This window comes from Liolophura sinensis, chromosome 5, assembly GCF_032854445.1.
Source record: "Liolophura sinensis isolate JHLJ2023 chromosome 5, CUHK_Ljap_v2, whole genome shotgun sequence".
NCBI classification, from domain to species: Eukaryota; Metazoa; Mollusca; class Polyplacophora; order Chitonida; family Chitonidae; genus Liolophura; species Liolophura sinensis.
Window position 1 is genome coordinate 12213691 of NC_088299.1, and position 20516 is coordinate 12234206.

At 39.9% G+C, this 20516-nt stretch overlaps 1 protein-coding gene across 1 annotated transcript in view; it reads left to right on the forward strand.

The window, feature by feature from the left end:
- The window catches only part of LOC135465396 (ski oncogene-like), a 36416-nt gene extending 16889 nt beyond the window's left edge, over nt 1-19527 (forward strand). Inside the window, exons 2-7 of the mRNA XM_064742627.1 lie at nt 10626-10798; nt 12468-12557; nt 13092-13270; nt 13834-14033; nt 14774-14959; nt 15798-19527. Of these exons, the coding sequence (XP_064598697.1) occupies nt 10626-10798; nt 12468-12557; nt 13092-13270; nt 13834-14033; nt 14774-14959; nt 15798-16142 (1173 nt within the window). The 3' untranslated portion in view covers nt 16143-19527. The remainder of the gene's footprint in view (nt 1-10625; nt 10799-12467; nt 12558-13091; nt 13271-13833; nt 14034-14773; nt 14960-15797) is intronic.
- The last annotated feature ends 989 nt before the right edge of the window (nt 19528-20516 follow it).

Genomic DNA, 20516 nt, shown 5'->3' on the forward strand with positions numbered 1-20516 from the left:
GCAGTTTATGCACCTTTTTAAAATGTCTTTAAAGCCAAAACTACAATGATTATGTTGGCAAGTTTCACAAAAAGTATAATTTGATCAGCCCAGAAAGAATAATGCTTTTGGAATGTGCATGAATAAAGAGTTGGCAAACAAGCAAACCAGCTGAAGAATTCTTATAATTGTCTGAAATGTGGACAGTGTTTTCATTCAAAGTAATATTTTATGACATTTCTTATAAGTGCACATTTGGTACGAAATTTTAGGTGCTGTAGCAATGACAATGTGGGATGTATAAGAACGGTTGTTCTTCACCACTGGAAGTACGACGTTAAACCCCAAGCACTCGCTCACTCTGCATCACCCAGGTATCTTCTGCTGTATCAAGTGCTTACAGCTTACCCCATTGTAGCGTACCTGGCAAGGCCCAGTTCATTAATCTGCTGTCACCTGTTACATACATATGCTCTACAAGTGCATGTGACAGGCGATATTGCAGCCAATGGATCTTCAGCGCTACCCCAGGCTAATACCATGTGTGATGTATCATGCAGCTGATCTTCATGTACTGGTGACAGAAAAACAAGATGACATGTTGCTGAAGACTGAATATAAATTATAATGGCAACATGCTTTACATGTACTTACATGTACAAGTAAATAAGCTCTGATTTTGTCCAGTTCATAGGAACCAAATAACCCCATGCCTCTAATGCTTTTTGATACAGTTGGTCCACAATTTGAAAGAACCCTGGGGTGAAAGTACATGTAATTGTTACATTTTTACTGCTTCATCAGCATTATGTGACATGCACATGTACTTGGGAAAATTCTCCTATTTCTATGACAACAGTGTGGACATCAAAGACATACCGTTCTGTTACAGTAATGTGAGCGTCACAGGGGGATGTTTGCTCTGTTATAAACGCATCGACACCCAAGACGAACTAATTTTGCTACAAAAAATCCTCAGCACCCAAGGTTCTGTTGCAAAAGTGTTCATGTTAAAGGTTCACTGGTTTTGTTACAACATGTTAAAGGTTTGTTCATAGGTTCTGTTACAAAAGTACTTACATGTATGCTGAAGACCCACTGGTTTTGTTACAAAGTGTTAATGCTGAAGGCCCATTGGTTCTGCCACTCAAGTGTTGATGTTGAAGACTCACTTGTTGTGTTAATAATATTTGCATAATTAAACCCTACCAAGCTCCAAGGATTTTAACAGATTTTACACCTTTCACAAGTTTGTTACAATAATGTATTAAGCCTAATGTAAAGGCATGCTCATGTTTGAGAAAAAAGAAAACAAAAAAGACAGCCCAGACCTGGTGGTGTTGTAGGCAGCAAATCACTACTTGTTTTGTTGTGAGAACACAGCCTCCTACTCCTGCCTCTGCCATCTGATGCACGGCTGAATCGCTGAATCGCAGAATCGCAGGGAGATTATTAAGCCCAAGATTCATCAGGTCCAAAAAAAACAAAGTCAGCCAAAAAAGAGCTGGAGGAGAGAAAAAAACTGCTGACATTATGAAGGTTGTTGAAGGGGGGCTTGGCAAGGCAGGAGACATTTCTGATGTTTATGATGACAGATTTGGCCACCTAAGCCCCCCATAATTTCCTGTTGCCATGGTTTTGTGAATAGCCCTGGCTTAGAGAGTAATAATTTGCTCATTTTGTCTGGCAGGGTAGTTAGCCGAGGCTGGCAGTAGATATGGTGGGAGTCGGCAGAGCACGCTCAGGTCCACTCTGCCTTATTATATGACCCCTAAGCAAATTAGCTGTCTCTGACTGACACTTAAGATGGAGCATTTATTTCTGAAGTTGTCAAACAAAAGGACACCCCCTTCTTCTGGACCCTCTGTTAATGGCAGATTATTGGAAAAGCTTTGTCATTATAGTATTACTCGGCAGATCTATATTTATGTCCAAGTGTTAAGAAGATCCAGTGGTCCTGAAGACCGCTGAGTTTAGATGTACATGTACCTGTATGTACAGCTCTGGTAGACTTTCTTGCACACAGGCACACATGTAGGCACACATTCTGCTTTTATTGATAACATCCGTACATGTATGCAGTGGATTATTGAAATAAGATGATCTTTTTTTAAATATATTTTTTTTTTCCTTTAGAATAGGGTTTTCTAGTTCATTCTTCAAACTACGGAGAAAAATGTTAATAATTGAAGCATTGAAAAAAAACAAAACAAAAAAAAAACCAAAGGAATACGTAGCTGTGATAGATATTAGGGAAGAAGCGTCGTACTATAGCTTGGGATAGGTACTGGTGACATTCATGCAAAGACACAGTGCATAAGTACATTAAATGTTGTTGCAGAATGCATACATGTATATGTGTGAACATTTTAGGCACATACATGTATGCAAGATTGCATTTTCACTTTAGGATTTTTTTTTTTTTTACATTTATATACAAATATATTTTTCATTCATTATTGAAAACTTACAGTTTGATTGTTGTTAATATGATGTTGAGGAACCAGAAATAAGTGCTTAATTCAGGCTGGTGGTTTTGTTCATGTTAATGAATGCATGCACAATGCGTGGGTTTTGCCAATGTTTTTACAAAGGAAGAGGCTGAGAGAACTAGTTCTGTGTGCACTTGTAAATGTTTAACTCTGTGGCTATGCTGTGTTGGCTATCCCGTCTGAGCAATACAGTGTGTTGTAAACCCTGTACATATTTCCTCCATTCCATCAACACGCTGCCGTACCAGACAGAATAACAGGTCTGACTGTTATTGGCGGCACTAAATCGCCGCATTGACCGTCCGGCCCGCGGCCGGTCAATAATCCACTGGTCGGCACTCTGCCAGTGGACGCAGTCACCACTTACCACGCGGTGTCTCGCCGAGCGCTAGACAATGGTCAATGTGAAATTGCTTCCCCCACGATCATTACGGCCGTCCAATATTGACCATATTGATGCGGCCGCCACCTCTAGGGGGTTTTTCCAATAACGTCTGGGTTGGCTCCAAGCTGGCTACGTGGTCAGATGCTACGCTGGAGCGCACCAGCACTAGCAGCTACAATGAATTACTTTGTCAGGGAGAACATGGCCAACGTAAAAAGTATCTCTCTTCTCATTGATTTTCAGGAGCTATTTTTTTCTTCGCATTTCCCTGTCATTGGAAAGCTGTGTTGTTGGCTCTGTGCCAAGCCAGGAACCTTCATCTAGACTAGCCCATAAAACTCTTTAAATTGATGGTAACTGATATAGATGCAGAGAATGCAAGGAACTGATGCCCGTGCGTGTGCAGATGTTTTCACTGCCAGAAAGACCAATGTATCTCCACTGGGCACCGATAGGGTGTAAGTCTATTAAAAATAAATGTTTGTAAATGGGTCAGTATACCGTGACAAGATGAAATAGCATTAAGCAATTCTGTGGACATAAAATGTGCGGAGTTGGCTCCAGTCTCGTTGATTAATACATGTAGAGAAATGTGGTTTGTGAACACAGGCTTGTTCTGTTTGAGTTCATCAGTGTTTTTTCAAGACCAATCACTAAAACTCAAGATATGCGACTCTAATTTGCGAATAAACATGTTGCTATAAACATATTGCAAGATCACCCAGCAATTAATGGGCTTAAGGATATTCCAGGGTTCCTAAGGAATTTGTTTCTTTAAATATTAATGATATCTGGCAGAATATTCATTTTTTCAGTATTTGTGGGTTGAAAATTTGTCAAGCTTGGGCGTAAGAGGTTTGTAACCATAGCAACAATAACTGTAGAAATATGCTCTGGAACAGCAACATGATCCATAAGTGTTGTCCTTAAGCGTGTTGCAAATGAAGTGGAAGGAGGTGGGAAAGAAAAGTGCATGTGTGTAAGCCATGACACTCTGGGTACACAGTCACAACACATGCTACAGCTGCAGTTGAGAGGGAGAAGTCTGGCGATATGAGAAGCAACATTGATCTACTCTGCAGCCGTATCAATAAATATTTAATTAGTATTATCTCGGCGAATCCGCAGCTGTCCCTGGACATATTTTGTCATGTGGGTACATTGGACTGTGCAGTGTAGACAGTGGTTATTATAAAGGATGATGGTGTATTCCGTTATACATCCACTATAACATCTCGGTAGTATGTCATTGAGTTCAAAACTAGGTTATGCACTTTTGAGAAAAGAGTTAGAAAAGGGAAACAGTTTCCTCATTGGATCCATGACTATTAGTACATTGGTAGTTACTGTAATGCACTCATAAACCAAATTGTCTATCAAAATATGACTTTTAAGTACTATTAAAAATAGCAGATCTGCATAGCGTTGAGTAAAAATGGATTTGTACATGTCCCATAGAAGTTGCTACCTGTATTTAGATGTCATTTTGATAGGAGAAAATGGGGAGTAATCAGAGGTCACATTTTGCAAGTCAGTGTCAACATTCATTCTCAATAAGAAGTGTTTATGGAGAGCTTTGAAATTCACACGCGCAGAAGTGCTTGTACTCATGCTGAAGTGGAGGTATTTATGGAGCCATGTTGTCAGAGAGGTAGGGGTTTGAGGAGAGAGGGGCAGGTGAGAAGATTTCCGAAAACCCAGTATTTGTAATTAAATCAGATGAAACTGGAGCTACATGTATTGTAGATGAGCGAATTGGATGGCATGTTATAGGGAAAGACCTTCATTGATCTGTACAGTATTTTGTGAGCAAATAGGATTGTATATATAGCCAACAGTTGTGAATGTTCAGTATCAAATCCGCCAAGGGGCATTTTGTTCATCTTGGGCATTGAAAGTTAATTTGTTTCTTACTCATGGGAAATATCATTATGTTGAAGTAAACATTAATGTGATTTATCTTTTGACTGATAGATTACTTCAATATGACACGAAAGCAAGAAGTTTTGAATGTTTTACAGCTCATTACTTTCCACGAGCTCATGTTACATAAAACTGAATGTGTCATCTTTACCTGTTCAAAATGTAACATCACATGGTAATTGAACTTCTGCCTTAAAAGCAGTATGAAGCATTTAAGCGTGTTAAAATGCAGTGAAAGAATCCACACAACAGCAGCTTTAATGAAATCGGAAAAATTATTTAGAGTTAGAAGAAAACCTAGAAGTGCGAATTTCTAATCCACGAGGAGATCACTGATGGAACTGCATAAAACCCTGAATAGCAGTTTGTGGTGAGCTTAATGTGCACAGTTTTTTTGTGAACTTTTCCCATTTGAGCAGAACACCACTAGATCTTTTCCCATCTCACGGGCTTATTTCTGCACCAGGGAAGAGAGACAACTGACATGGCAACGGAACCTGTCCAATTATTTTTCAGACAGGTACATTTTTTTCTGCTAGTTGACCAGGCTTGTGTGCATTTTTTTTTTTGTTGGTCCTTTTTTTATTTTTGCTTTTTATTTGGTTCCTATGGAGATCAGGGCTGAGAACCCTCCATGAATGGTTAATTATCACCTGGGGTTTTTGAGGAGTTGCAGGGGCGACACCTTTGAGCGTTATCCTCTGGGGTAAATATTAAGATGTGAAAAGCCAGCATATGGCAGATAGACAGAGCAACCATAGGCTGAGCTGTAACACTGGAGAAGGCATGCCAGCACTTCTGTAACAGAGGGTTATGGGGGGTGGGGTGCTCTGCAGGGGGTCATCACCCCCCCTCACTATCATGGTGGAAAGATGGTGAACAGATGTGGGTTGAAAATACAGCCTCAGAAATGCCAAAGATGCCTGGTGGGGTCTGACTACTCTGGAATGAACACTTGTAGCTGCACAGCTGCACTGCAGAGAGTGTAAAGCCAAGGTCGTCCACACATGAATCATACAACTTTCTCATGTTACCTGAATTTATGTCCAGTATGACCAATAGAAGTCTTATCAAATGGGACTGGAAGTTGTGTTCATGGATAGTAATTTTGTGTGTGAAAAAAACAAAACTGTCAGCAGAAATGACCAATGTATTAGAGTTATAAGTCAACATTTGATTTATTGATACAGAGAACAAGCTTTATATTGAAACGTCTAGATGTATATTAAGAAATGGATTTGCATTTGGGAAGAAAAAATGATTAGGCCTGGAAATTTTCACTGTAAGATTTCCAATGCTTTATTAAAGCTAGGTATCTAATTACTTCATTGCACCATATGGCTCTTCATTTCCGAAGTTTTCATATCTTTTATACAGGTAGTCTTCATATTTAAAACCTGATAACTAAATATACATGTATGTAAACCATCTTAATGCCTGGATTTGTATGATAAGAATTTAGAATTAATTTTTTTTCTAATTTTATTTTAAGCACTTTCAAATACTTATTTACTGACAGGATGAACATGTACATGTACATTCATGTATTTGCCAGTGGATATAGAAAATATTGTAGTAAATGAAATATGTGTACAAGTCCCATGCAATGGAGCTATTTGCTGTCCTCATTAAGGCGGAATAGCAAGATTAAAATAAACCAAAACAATTTCATTCCTTCATTTTTATTTTAAAATATGTACCAGTATAGATAGAGAGTAGGAGAAGCAAAACTTGGATGTCAGTTCTGCCTTGTTCTTTACACCTTCATCTGCCTGAGTAGTTTTGCTGTTGAACTCCACACTCCACTACACTGTGTTCCAGCCTTCAATCACAAACCCTATGTGTATTTTGGTATTAAACCCCCACCACACCCCACCCCACCCCACACCCCACCCCACACCCCACCCCACCCCACACCCCTTCAGCACCTGGGCTGGGGTGGTGGTGAAGCTGCAGGCAAGGGTTCTAGAGCACACATAGGTGAGCTAAGGCCAGAAGTTATGGTCAAGTGACCTGCACATTGTTTGACCAATTGGTGTCAGGTGTTAAAACAGTCTAGCCAAAAGAAACTGTCTGGTCAGTGCAGCTCAGCTGAAGGGGACCCCCATGTAAACTGGCTGGCTGGCTAATCCTGAGTGGTCAGTAAATAGGTCAGTTGGCAGTTTGCCAGGCTGTGCCCTTTAGCCAGTAGTGGTCATTCTGAATGACCAGTCTGGTCCAGGCTGACCCAGCCAGTGAAATCTATAATTGCCCATGTGTTAATGCTGGTGTTAGCTCTGTGGGTGGGTATGGCTGTGTTATGGGGAGCTTGCCCAGACAGGTTACCGCCAGTATTATATAGCTGACTAGACAGAGACCTCCCAGAAGTAAAACTGCCCACTAATATTTACAATAGTTTTATTTATCACACAGGTACATGTAGCTCTGTGAGATGCATGAAACTGTTCTTCTCCCAGGCCTTCATACTGTGTATTCACATATAATTTTTAACATGATTTCAGTGTTCTAAGTTCTGTTCTGAATTTGATTATTAAACTGAAAATTTGTTTAAATGCCTGTTAAGGTACATGTAAACCCTTCAGAATCGACCCAAGCACAAAAATGAGATCTTAATGTAAGCGCATGTTGGGAAAATACAAACCAACAGTACCTGTACGTAAGAGTGTTACTGGTACCATAAGAAAAATTCCAGACTACAATTATCAAAAAAAAAAAAGAAAAAAAAAGTTAAACGCAACGTTAATAAATAAGCCCAACCAGCGTTTCATGGGTCTTGCCAGTTCATGCAGATATCGGCGAGACAGGTGGGAGCTCTTGCAAACTGTGGCAGCTGAAAGACGCGATTTTACATTAGGCGCCAAAGGCGCCCTTGAGTCGACAGACAGGTGTGTATTCAGACTAGTAACTACCATAAAATAATGTCTTTTATCTATGTTAGTTTGCGACAGCTTCCACCTGTCTCACCGATATCTGTGTGAACTCTGGAGACCCCTGAAACACCGATTGGGCTTAATTAAAAGTAAGTGCATGTTCATCCTTGAATACAATGTTTGATTAAAAAACCACACTGCTGTATATGCATGTGAGAATGTTCAAAGAGAGGAGGCCGTTAAAAAAAGAACAGCATTGGTTACGGCACATGTAGTCACACGCATAACATAGCTTTTCACCAAGTACGTGGAGGATTTCATCTGATTTCTGTTTTGTCGTTTGTTTCAAAATGGCAGCTGAAAATAAACAAGATTTAGGTAGCTTTGTGAGGCTATGTTTTGTATTTGCGCTGGATGTGGAGTTGAGATAGTGGTAGTCAAACATGCACTATTGGCGTATTAGATGTGCACTGTGCTTGATGATATCATAAACAAGGTTAGTTAGGGAAATGGTGTCATCACAAACAATGGGGCCCAACCCCTGTGTTAACTGTTATGTGATTATGCTCTCTGGTACTGGACCCTGGATGCCCCTAGGTCATTCTGTTGTGGCTGGGGAGGGCTGGAGGTAGTGTCGCAATGATAACGCTGATGGAACTCAACTGCATATCAGAATCAGTGCAAGCAAAAAGCTGCAGTCGGTATCTATTCTGTTATGCAGTTGGCCCCACAGTATTAGGTGTTGATTATCTGAAGATTTACATGTAATGCAAAGAATGTTTGCTCTGATTTTAAATTTTTTCATTCTTGTGGCAAACGACAATTATTTGTAACAAGTTCTCATCTCAGTGTTGAAATACTGCCGATGCGTCTTTCATAGATATATACAGTATACTTAACCTGTAACTATCTAACATTGTAAAATACATAAATTAAAAACATGCCTCCCCAGCGAAGTCATTCTGTATCTTAATCCTACATGATTATTGTATTGGGAAAGCTTCCAAGAATATAGACATCTGGTACGTAAAGAAAACGTCCATGTAAATAGTATGTATTTCAAAAACTGGGAAATCCCTTAGATACGTACTACCTATTTCAAAAACGGGGAAATCTCTTGGATGCGTACTATCTATTTCAAAAACTGAGAAATCTCTTAGATACGTACTACCTATTTCAAAAACGGGGAAATCTCTTGGATGCGTAATATCTATTTCAAAAACTGAGAAATCTCTTAGATACGTACTACCTATTTCAAAAACGGGGAATTCTCTTAGATACGTACTACTTATTTCAAAAACTGAGAAATCTCTTAGATACGTACTACCTATTTCAAAAACTGGGAAATCTCTTGGATGCGTACTATATGTTTCAAAGACTGGGATATCTCTTGGATGCATACTACATATTTCAAAAACTGGGAAATCTCTTGGATGCGTACTATATGTTTCAAAAACTGGGAAATCTCTTGGATGCGTACTACATATTTCAAAAACTTTGAAAGCTGAAATACATGTAAACTTGATAGATTTTGAAGTTCCTGTATGTGGATCGTAGGTCTTACTTACCAACAACCACAAAAAACCACAAATTTGCAATAGGTGTGACATCCAGCAAAAAGTTGATGTCATTTTGCATGTAGGTGTCTTGTGAAGTGAAGGGTCCATGTTGAAAGAGGGGATGTACAAAATTTGACAGTCAGAGAGAATCATTTGTGGAGCTGTTTATTGCAAACGAGAAGGAAACTCTGGACATGGAAGTTTACTAGAACATGTAGATATTAAACATCAGAAGTTAAAATACTCTAGGTGGACGTAGAAATTAAAAACTATGTATTGATGATATAGACAGCTAGTGTACATGTACATGTATCTCATAAAGTTTTGGACTTTAGACTGTGTCAAGGATGTGAGTTTTTTGTTTTTGTTTCCGTGATACTGCATGATAGGAAGATTAAAACATAACCTTTGATTGTTTCAGAATTGCATAGATAACCTTGCTTACATCCGTTTGCACAGGGGGTGAAATAGGTAAAATAGGGAGACACTTGACCAAGAAAGCCAGAATACTCTATATGGCCTAAAATTTCCCCCACGACTACCCTAATTCTTCGTCCTCAGTGTTTATTCAAGCATGTTCTTAAGGCATCATTCTGTGTAGACTGATAGAAATCTACTTCTTGTGATGTGCTGCAATTGGCCAATCCAACCAATGTAGTTTTGTCTTCAAAATCATATTATAAATGTTCATAAATTGCTCTGAAAGAAAAGGTTGAGGAATTAATGTTTCACATTTTGCCTGAATCTGAGGGTTACATTGATCCTAGAAAGGTGTTTTGAGCTTTGTTTTGAAGGGTTGTGTACCTCCAAGAAAGATTTTTTTAATGTCAGACTCCAGGGCCTCCGTGGCTCATTTGGCTAGTGTGCTAGTGCAAGGTAATGACCCAGGAGTCTCTCACCAATGTGGTCACTGTGAGTTCAAGTCCAGCTCATGCTGGCTTCCTCTCCGGTCATATGTGGGAAGGTCTGCCAGCAACCTGCAGATGGTCGTGGGTTTCCCCCAGGCTGTGCCTGGTTTTCACCCATCATAATGCTGGCCGCTGTCTCAAGAAGTGAAATATTCTTGAGTACGACATAAAACACCAATCAAATAAATAAATAAATGTCAGCCTCCTGCTTCATGATGTTTTCAGTATATCTTAATTCCTCAACCATTTCACATATGAAAGAGAAACTTTCAGTGTAGTTCATGCACATTTTTACTTTGAAACAACACTGGTTGGATTGCCCACTTTCAGGGCTTTTAAAAAAAACATGATTTTATCAATCTACAGAGAATAATGCCCTCAGAATATGCTTGAATAAACACCCTACAAACATGTGAAAAGGTTGAAGAATTACAGTACATGTGCATGTAGTTGTACACACAACTAATTTCATTTTGTGAATAACTTAGTAAAATTTTTTTTTTCTCCAGTCACACGATCGAGAAAAGGACGATTCCAAGAAAGTGCGATATGAAGATGGTCTCGCCATCAAGGCTGGTGGTTACCGGCCAGTTTCTGCGTTCCGACCTTGGTCACCGAGCATGCTCAGTGCCATCAAGGAGGGCAAGCTGTACCCTGTGGCTGCAGGAGTTCTCAGAGAAGGGTAAGCAGTTTGGTCATTTTTTACTAGACTTAAAGTTGATTCCTGTTGAATTGTTTGCTCGAATCCACCAGAATCAAGCTCATATGTAGTACCACAAAGCTGTTGTTCAGCATGAAGGTTTTGATGAATGTGGAAGTAAACAGATTTTGTGGATTCCCTGTTAGTAAATTTTTTGACTTATAGTTAGGAAATGGAAATTCAAAAATATTTGGTCATTTTCAAAATTATTTTTGTGACTGTATGGAAATCTGTCTGGGTTTCCGTTGTTTTGGTTTATGCGAGTCAGGCCAGGGAGAAGAACAGAATTGGAGTCTCAGATTCCCATCAAAAAAATAAATAAAAAAATACTGGTAAGAAGCCTGGGTAAAGAGGGCCTCTTTCAAAAGTCCCAAGGACAATTTCCATAACTAAGCTGCTTCAACATTCTGGTGTCTGTCAACCAGTGAAAGTTAGTACTTTCTTCTGAACTCCTGAGAAACTAGACACATTTCTTAAGATGTCATTGACATTATTCCTTGTAGCGAAAACCAAGCCTGAAATATTCTAAATGATTATGGAATCATTTCTAACTTGTGTTACAAAGTAAGGAGAGGTATTGTGAGAGAGGGATCAAATGCTGTCAGTTGCAGTGTCTTGTGTCCAGTTTTTGGCCAATCATAGGGTTGCAATGGCTACCCATAGTACACAGATAGCCAATCATATGGTTGCAGAGGCTACCTACAGTACACAGATAGCCAATCATAGGGTTACAGATGCTACCCACAGTACACAGATAGCCAATCATAGGGTTGCAGTGGCTACCCATAGTACAATCATCAGTAGCGATTGGGATACCAAAGACCAAAGAAGTCTTGTTCATGTACTTCATAGTTCAACGTTTTGCTCAGCAATTCACACGGTTACAATTTGCCTCCCATAGTACATGGATTGCCAAATGCAGTTTGCAGTTGGCATATCAGAGACCTCTGTGGTAAAGTTGTGTACTAACTCTCCACCATGTCTTTTACCACCACAATGGTTTAGGACTCTATAACACATGAAGTCACTGCTCTGCAATCCTTCTGTAGTCGATAAACAGTCACAGTTGTGACAGTATTATACTTGATAATATCTGTGTATGACAGTGTCAATCATTGTACTTTTATTTTGGTTTAGAAGTCAATATTTGAGTGTATCGCATCACTTGAACATTATGCAGTTTACAAACTGCTCAATCAGGCAAGCTACAGTTATTCTCTGAATGCCTTGTTAATGGAGTGCTGTCAAAGCAGTCGTGTGCAAACCTGGGAATGAATGAATGAATAAATGAATGAATGCTTGGGGTTTAACGTCATACATAACAATTTCTCAGTCATATGACAAGGAGGAGTCATTAGGTGTGTGGAAATATACTGTTTCTCCTTGTGGTAAGGAGCATCCATGCTGCCAAAGTGTTGCTGCCGCTGAAGTATCATGTCGAAGACACCAGACATGACACCCAACCAGTCACATTATACTGACACAGTGCCAACCTGTCTTTCCTTGCTCTAACCTTTCAGTGCTGAGCACCAAGCAAGGCAGCATGACTCGACCTAGGTTTGATCCCAAGTCTTGTGACTTCGAGGCGGATGCTCTAACCATTAGGCCACCGAAGTGGTCACCTGGTAATGATGTGTTTGACTTGTTTCAGGTACCCACGCATTGTCCCCTCTTATCTGCAGACTGGCCCCCCAGTGCTTCTCAATCCTGAGCGCGTCATTCCACTGTCTGAGTCGGACAGGTAAGTTAGCCTCCACCTTGGTACCAGTTTAATGCAGACTTCAGAGCCTCTGTGGCCTAGTGGTTAGCACGCTAGCGCAGCACAGTCAACTAGGAACCTTTCACCAATGCAGCCGCTGTGAATACAAGCTGGCTTGCTCTTGGGAGGTCTGGCAGCAACCTACGAATGGTTGTGGGTTTGCCCCAAGGCTCTGCTCAATTTCTTCCAGCCTAGCCGCCATTTTATATGTGAAATATTCTTGAGTACTTCTTGTGTTATTCTTTTTTTGGTTTCAAATTCTTTCGATCTGTTGAAGGGCAGTGGTTTCCTCAGCCCACAGACGTAAACACTTGAATAAAGTCAAAAAGAATACAAAGAAGATACATATAAAAGTACAGAACAATGGTGTTATTATGAACACAACTAATCCGATTCAAATGTCTTGTTGCATGGATCATTTTAGGTTACATTTTGGCTGCAAGTGGCTGAAATGTTCACCGTTAGGTCCTTGAGGATCTGTTTGAACTCAGAAGAATTGTGTTTTATATCTTGCAGGTATGAACGACACTTTGCGCCCAATGTATCTCTCGCCCCGCTCCCCATCAAGAAGATTAAATGTGAGGGCCCAGAGGTGGGGACATGTGAGAAACACAGCCCAACACGGCTGGACCAGAAGGAGTATGATCTGTCGACAGACACGGAGGACTCTCTGCGCTCTTCACCCGTCGATATAGGTTAGTTTCATGAGAGTCCTTAGCTGTATATATTTGTTTAGTTACTTACACAAGTATGATTGCTTACTGACTGAAACTTATAATGGGGTATCTCCAGATATTTACACACATTGAACTGGCTGCTGTCGTAAAAATTTTTTGAATATTATATTAAGCAACAATCAGATAGAACAAGAACAAAACATTTGATGCTTTGAGTAGGTGTAGATAAAAAGTGTAAATGAATTTACTTCTTTGTAATAAACATTTCTAGCATGAAATAATTTCAAGATGGGAAGTAACTAAAGTTTCTCATTTTGCCTGATTCTGAGAGCTGTAATAATCATCGAGAAGATGATGTGAGGTTTGGAAGCTAGGACAATATCCTGTTGCGAAAGTTTCATGACAAAAGGTGATATTTTCTGACATTTATTTGCAGCTAAAAATGTTCCCCCAAGGGTGAAATTTAAAGATCGAAAGTTACATTTTATTGCAAGTGTCAATGTGAAGTTGCTAAAGCTCAGGTCTTTGAGCAGGTAAACTGGTAGTGTCTATGTGCTTACCTTGTGTCTATGTGCTTACAGATGATGACCGTACTGCAGTATCGCCACCGGTAGAGAGTACGCTGGAGCGCGAGTTAGAGCTGGTACGCGGCGCCATTTTTGGTACAGACTCTGAGTCCAGCGAGTCACGAGAGAAGCAGTTCCAGGAGTTCTCCAAGTTGAGGGCGCGTCAAGAGGAGCAGGTGAATCGTCTGGCAAAGACACGCCAGAGGCTCAGGAAGGTAAGGCCAACAACAACAACGAAAAAAGAAAGACGTAGTTTTCAGGTATGGAAGGGCGTGTTGGGAGTGTTGCAGTGGTGGGCAGGGTGTTTTAGGCCCATCTGCAAGGAGGCAAATTTAGGAACTAATCTGATAAGCTGAAGGCTTGGAAAGTTACTTTTCCTGCCCTTATGTTTATTGTGTTGAGTTTCCAGTCGCAGTGTTGAGGTTGCATTTCTTCGTTTCTGTATGAGAGTCATTCGACAAGCTTGTTGAGCAGAGAGAGTGTTTGTTTTCTTTCATTTGCGGAGTGCTGAGTGGTAAGGTTTATTTTTTAAAATATTCTGAAAAAGACAGTAATATAGAATTAAAAAAGAAATCAATATTCCATGGCTCTCAAAAAGTAGTGTCAACAGATATTTACTAGATATCGGATCAATGCTTCTAACTGTGAGCTTGTGTTGGCCTGTGATCTTGTGCTGGCCTGTGAGCTTGTGTGTTGGTCTGTGATCTTGTGCTGGCCTGTGATCTTGTGCTGGCCTGTGAACTTAAGTGTTGGCCTGTGAGCTTGTGCTGGCCTGTGAGCTTGTGTGAGCTTGTGTTGGCCTGTGAGCTTGTGCTGGCCTGTGAGCTTGTGCTGGCCTGTGAGCTTGTGTTGGCCTGTGGACTTGTGTTGGCCTGTGAGCTTGTGTTAGCCTGTGATCTTGTGTTGGTCTTTGAGCTTGTGCTAGCCTGTTCATGTGCTTATTGACATATTGCAGGAGAACGATTTACTGAAGATCAACCTGCGGGAGTCAAACAATCTGAGGTGGAGCTTACAGAAGGAGATTGAGACCATCAGGATAGAAAGCGAGTGTCGGCTACAGACAGCAGACGAAAGCAAGCAGAGATTGATGAAGGAATTAGATTCACAAAGACACAAGTTGGATAAGTTGGACAAGGAAATGGTAAGAAAAATTCATTTGCACATGGTTTCTGAACTAAAAGCCTTTTACTGTGATTTTTCAACCTTTTTCGAATGTTTGCCAGGCATATTCTGAAGGCACTATTCTGTGTTGACTGATGAAATTATACTCTTTCTGAAGCCCTGAAACTGGACAATCCAATCAATGTAGTTTTGTTTCCAAAAGCAAATTATAAGTATGCATAAATGGCACTAAAACTTGCTTTTTCATATGCGAAAAGGAAATATGGTACCACTTCACGGGACAGGAAACTGAAAGTTCCCGGAACATCCATTTTCAATGACAATGGGGAGCTGACCGTGGCCAAGTGGCTAAGGTGCTTTGCTTTTATTTCATAGGACACACGATGTGCAGGTTCAAGCTTAGCCATGGGAATTGTAGATTCCACGGCTTTCAGTGTCTGTGGGGCCTTGAAAAAAATGACAATAAGCCTTCAGTGACACTTCTGCAGTCTAAAGTTTATTGAAGGTCACTTGTCACCAATATGGTTTCCTCCACCAATTAAACTGCCCTAATTCCTCAACCTTTTCGCATATGAAAAGCAACCTTCAAATCAGTTTATGCATATTTATAATTAGACTTTGGAGCCAAACTACATTGGTTGGATTGGGCAATTTCAGGGTTTCAAAGAAAGTATAACTTTATTAGTCTTACACACAATAATACCTTCAGAATATGTTTGAATAAACACCTTGCAAAAATACGAAAAGGTTGAATTATAGTAGCTTTGATGTGTGCAGTATCCTCTTCAGTTGACTGGCTTTGTCTATGATACCTTAAACTCTGGTGCATCACTACAAGTTGTTGTTGTTATGAACAGGTGCGGTCAGGTGGGTCTCCAGACCACCAAGACATGCGACGACGATTGAGACACTTCGAAGAGCTGTGTGAACAGTATCAGCGAGAAAACCTCTGGCTCAAGGAGGAACTCAAACAGATCTGCGGAGAGATGACTGCCAAGTCCCTAGACAAGCTCCATCTCCTTCACAAAGCGGGATCCAAAATCCATGACAACGGCCGCGTGGTTGGCCTCTCCCCCCGGTCTAATGGCAGCAACAGCGGCAGCCCCAAAGCCGCGTCCTCGCCGGAGCGGCATCGTCACATCATGGCGTCACCTGATCGCCACCATCAGGTTATCGTCTCGGATGCTGTTCAGGTGTCCTAAGTAAAAACATTAGTGTAAAAGCATATAGTGCCATATATGGTTATGTGATCAGTTGTGACGTGTGCTTGAGCTTGTTCGTCAGGTGGCGTTGTGGGGGAATAAAAGGGTGAGTCTTCCAAACGCGCCAGCCCATGCTAACTAGTCTGTCGTCTGGACTACCTGTTGTATTCTTCCAAGTTGACCAGCACAGCTCTGCCTCTGTCAAAGCGCACAACGCGGCTATGTGTGACCTCCCATGGGTAACCCTGTACAGCCGTTCATTGGTACATCTGACGTCAACGCCGGCGGAGTGATCACATTCAAAAAAACATTTTGTGCACACTAGCTCATATTATAACAAGCTAGTTATTCATTATTAATGATTGTTATCACAGGTTGACATTATGTTACGGGTCTTCATATTTTTTCTTATTAATTTTTTTTTTTGCCCTATTATTGGTTTTTTTTTTTTTTTTAATGAGAAGCCATGGTGCTGTTTGTTATGTAAGACACACAAAGGTTGTTCCTTGGTGGCTTGCGTGAAGACTTGACAAAAATCTTCACCACCCACAAATGAGACTCTCGTATCATCTGCATAAAGATACAGGGCTCAAACATAACATCCTTGAATGGACAATGATCACCATGGAAACACCTGCAGTGCTACTTCTCTTTGACTTCAGCACCATGTTTTTCTGTCAACAGATGTTAAAGACGTTGTTGTAAATTTTTTTTTTTTTCTTTATTGCGTTGTTACAATAGTGTTCGTTAAATTAAGAAATTACTGAATGGGTTTGTGGACAAGTTTCTGATTGACACAGGTCTGGAATAGCCAGCTGTGCTCCCATTATTCTGTCCTGTTGCTACGGGTGACTGCATGCCATTATTCTGAGTTTATCTTACCCCTGTAAGTTGTATATATACATAGTACTGCTGTGTGTAACCCTGGCACAGCATTTCTGTCTGCCTGTATCAAACTCATCCCAGTGTACATACTGTGGTTTACATTGTTGTGGAGCAACAAAGGGACATAACCCTGCATCTTTGTCCCGCATGATCAACCTGTTACTAGGACAACATAGTTGTTTTAGCAACAGTTTTTTGGGTTTTTTTTTTTTCAACCCACAAGGTTGAAAGCTAAGAATTATGGACTATGCCCTTAATGGGTGTTACTTTTAATTTCTAGGATTCAAAGTATTCATATGAAAGCTGTCAGACCTTTGGCAGTCTTCTTAGGGATGGTTCAGCTTACATAGGCGTATTACCATGTGTCTGTTGAGAGTCGTTAAGTTTTATACATAGTTAAAATAATGAAGGGCATAAAAAGTGCATGCTAAATGTGAGTGTGTCATATAGAAAACTACATATTTGTGGTGTCCAGTAATCATGTTTTTTTTCTTCATGAGAATAATTCTCTCAAATTGTTTTTCTTGTAACATTAGTTTTTGGCATATGGGCCAGGTGAATATTATTCACTTGTGCTGATTGCGTGATTGTGTGAGTGTGTGTGTGGGTGTGAGTATGTGATGTGTGTTAAAACCTTTTTTCCGTATAGGACACTCGGCAGCTGAATGGCTGCAGAGCACAAACATTGGAGATATTATTACTCAATTTGCGGGTTGGGATGGAGGAGGAAGAGAGGGGACGGGGAACTAGGGATGTGGCAGGCTGGGGATATACAGCAGGGTCTAAGGTACAGTGGAGGTTAGGATTAAGGAAGGGGGAAGGCTATATGCAAGTCCAGTCTCGTCCAGTGGAAGCTTAACAATGTAAATCATACCTTCAGTCTGCATACAGATTTCTTCGACATAGCGAAAACAGAAAAGAATTTTCACCTTATCTCAAGCTTCTTTTGATCAAAGTTAAATGTACATGTAGGTCTCTTAAAAAAAAACAAGTAGAAATTTGCATGCCAATGTCAGAACACAGCAAGCCTGGAAGAAGTGTATGACAAGCTAAGTTTGCTGTACCTTTCCAGAATGATGGACTCTTCTTTTGAACTTTGCCCTTTATAGCATTTTGCTTAGAAGAGATGGCATTTAACATGTCCGTTACTTGTTCCCAGTTTTGTGAAAGTAAGACTTCACCGCTTAAATTGAAAATGCTTTTATGTACTACACGAAAAGATTGCTGAAGAAACTTATGCCATTAAAGGAGTTGAATAACAATCGAAGGAGAGTGTGCTGAACTTCACGTTGCACATATGCAAGTGCCTGTGATAAAACTGTAGGGTTTGCTCACCGTAAAAACAGAAGGAAATCTGAGGTTTTCTCTTCTCACCACAGTGAATGGTGATGGATAAGCGCCTTAGTGGCTAGAAACGCGTCGCTGAAATGTGGTGGCTTTTGAAGAAGAAAAATGGGGGTGTTTTGTGTGTTTATCTATGGCAGCTTTTTGATTGTGTCCGTCGTTTTGAACGCAATTGTTGCTAAGATTTTAAAATAAACCACTAAGGGTACATCGGGTTATGCTAACCATTCAGGAGCTAATCACCATTCTTGCTATATAATTGCACAGCAAGACTTGTTTTCTTGGAATTGATACAACTGTGGAAGTGTCAGAAGGTTGTATTTGATAAAGTCACCAGCTTCTGAGTTGCAGATCCATATGTAAATGGTGGAAATCAGCCTCTGCTGATTAGTTGATTCACATGATCAGATTCTTTGCTGTCCACTGATTGGCTGTTATGTTTGGTGGTGAGGATCAGACTTTGCTCTGACAGCTGATTGGCTGAGCTGCCAGTGGGTGGGGATAAGAATGTTTTTTATACCATTGGCATAACACCCAAACCTATGTACACAGATTTTTTCCGTTTTCCATGTTAGTAACCCCTCCGTACTAACCTCTGTAGATATGTTGTGACCTGGTGCTAGTGATGTGCGTCAAGCTACAAAGAAATCCATAGAGCATGTTTTTTGGTGGGGGAGATCAACACATTTCTATCATAAAAATCCCCCAAAATTTTAATACATACATCGTTATCTTGTAGTCTGTTTTTCTTATCTTAAATCTGAACGTCTCTTGAGGCTGATTTTCTAGTGTGTTGAGCTTATACACGTGGTATCTTATTGTTCTTTGTTCTGCACTCTAACATCATATCACTCAAGTACTTGTAATCTTCAAAACTGTGTTGGAAACAATATCAGTGTTGTGAGGTTCACAATAAGTGCATGTTTTTCCAAAAAAGACATTTAGATTTTGATGTAGAACGAAGTTCCTAATCATAACACCTGTGTTTGATTCAAACTTTTTTCAGACATGTTGAAAGTTTCTATTTCTAATTCACACTTCTGAGCATTAATGTTTATTTCTTTAAGATAGAAATACTTATTGAAAGAACATTTTAATTGTTACTAATTTTATGTCATGCAGAGGGATACAGTTATTCCATTGGTATGTTGAAAAGGCAAACATAGTTATTTTAATTTTGATGAATTTTTTTTTTTTTTTTGCTTTTTTAACGTTTTGCCCGGTCATATTTTGCACCTCACCCGGTTAACACAGGTACACAAGTCATTAACCATCAAATTGATTGTATATAACGACATATATAGATCTAATATCTATCTAATCGTCATGCATATTTGTGTTTGAGAGTGTGTAGTTCATGCAATCTTACACGAAGTTCAATGGAAATTGTTGGTACATTGTCCAGTCATATGTTTGTATTCTAAACATCTCAGAAAAGGGGATAAGTATAGATTACTGGCCAGTTTTAAACACATATACTCCATTGCAGCATGTGCGACACTGAATGTTCGTATTAAAAAAAGGTTGAAGGTTATGGGCTTTCATTGGATCGTACATTTTGAATAATCAGTATAGCTGTTTTGAGAGCCCTTAAATTTTTTTTTTTTTTTTAATTTATTTTTTGTTATCTCTTTGTTGATTAGGCCAGTCTTCCAAAGTAGCATGGATCCCCATGCTTTATTATTACCTCGCATGGTCTCTGACCAATCATCGAACAACGCAACAAATACAAATTTGTTTCCATGATGACATGTTGTATGTCAGGTATCCAGCATGTCCAAAAAAAAAAAAAACGTTAATGTTGAGGAAGCAAGGTACTGGATTGCCCTGTGAGCTTTCCTTTCCTCTTCATTGTTGTTAAAGAAGTATGATATTATTTGTACACCTGGCCTACCTCTGGAAAAAAAGACCCAGCTAAAACAATGTGATTGGAATAAGAGCCCCAAAGCTTGTGTCTCTAGTGTGTCAACTGAATTAAAATCAAAGTAGAAATAAGCATTTTTTTTTATTCTTTTTTGATTACTGAGACAAATTTGAGCATCACAAACAGAAACAAAAGGAGACAGCTTTGTAGTTTTAGTTTAAGGGTAAATAGAGTTTGTATATCCTTGGTTGAAATGTGCCATTTAAGGGCAGCTGTAGATC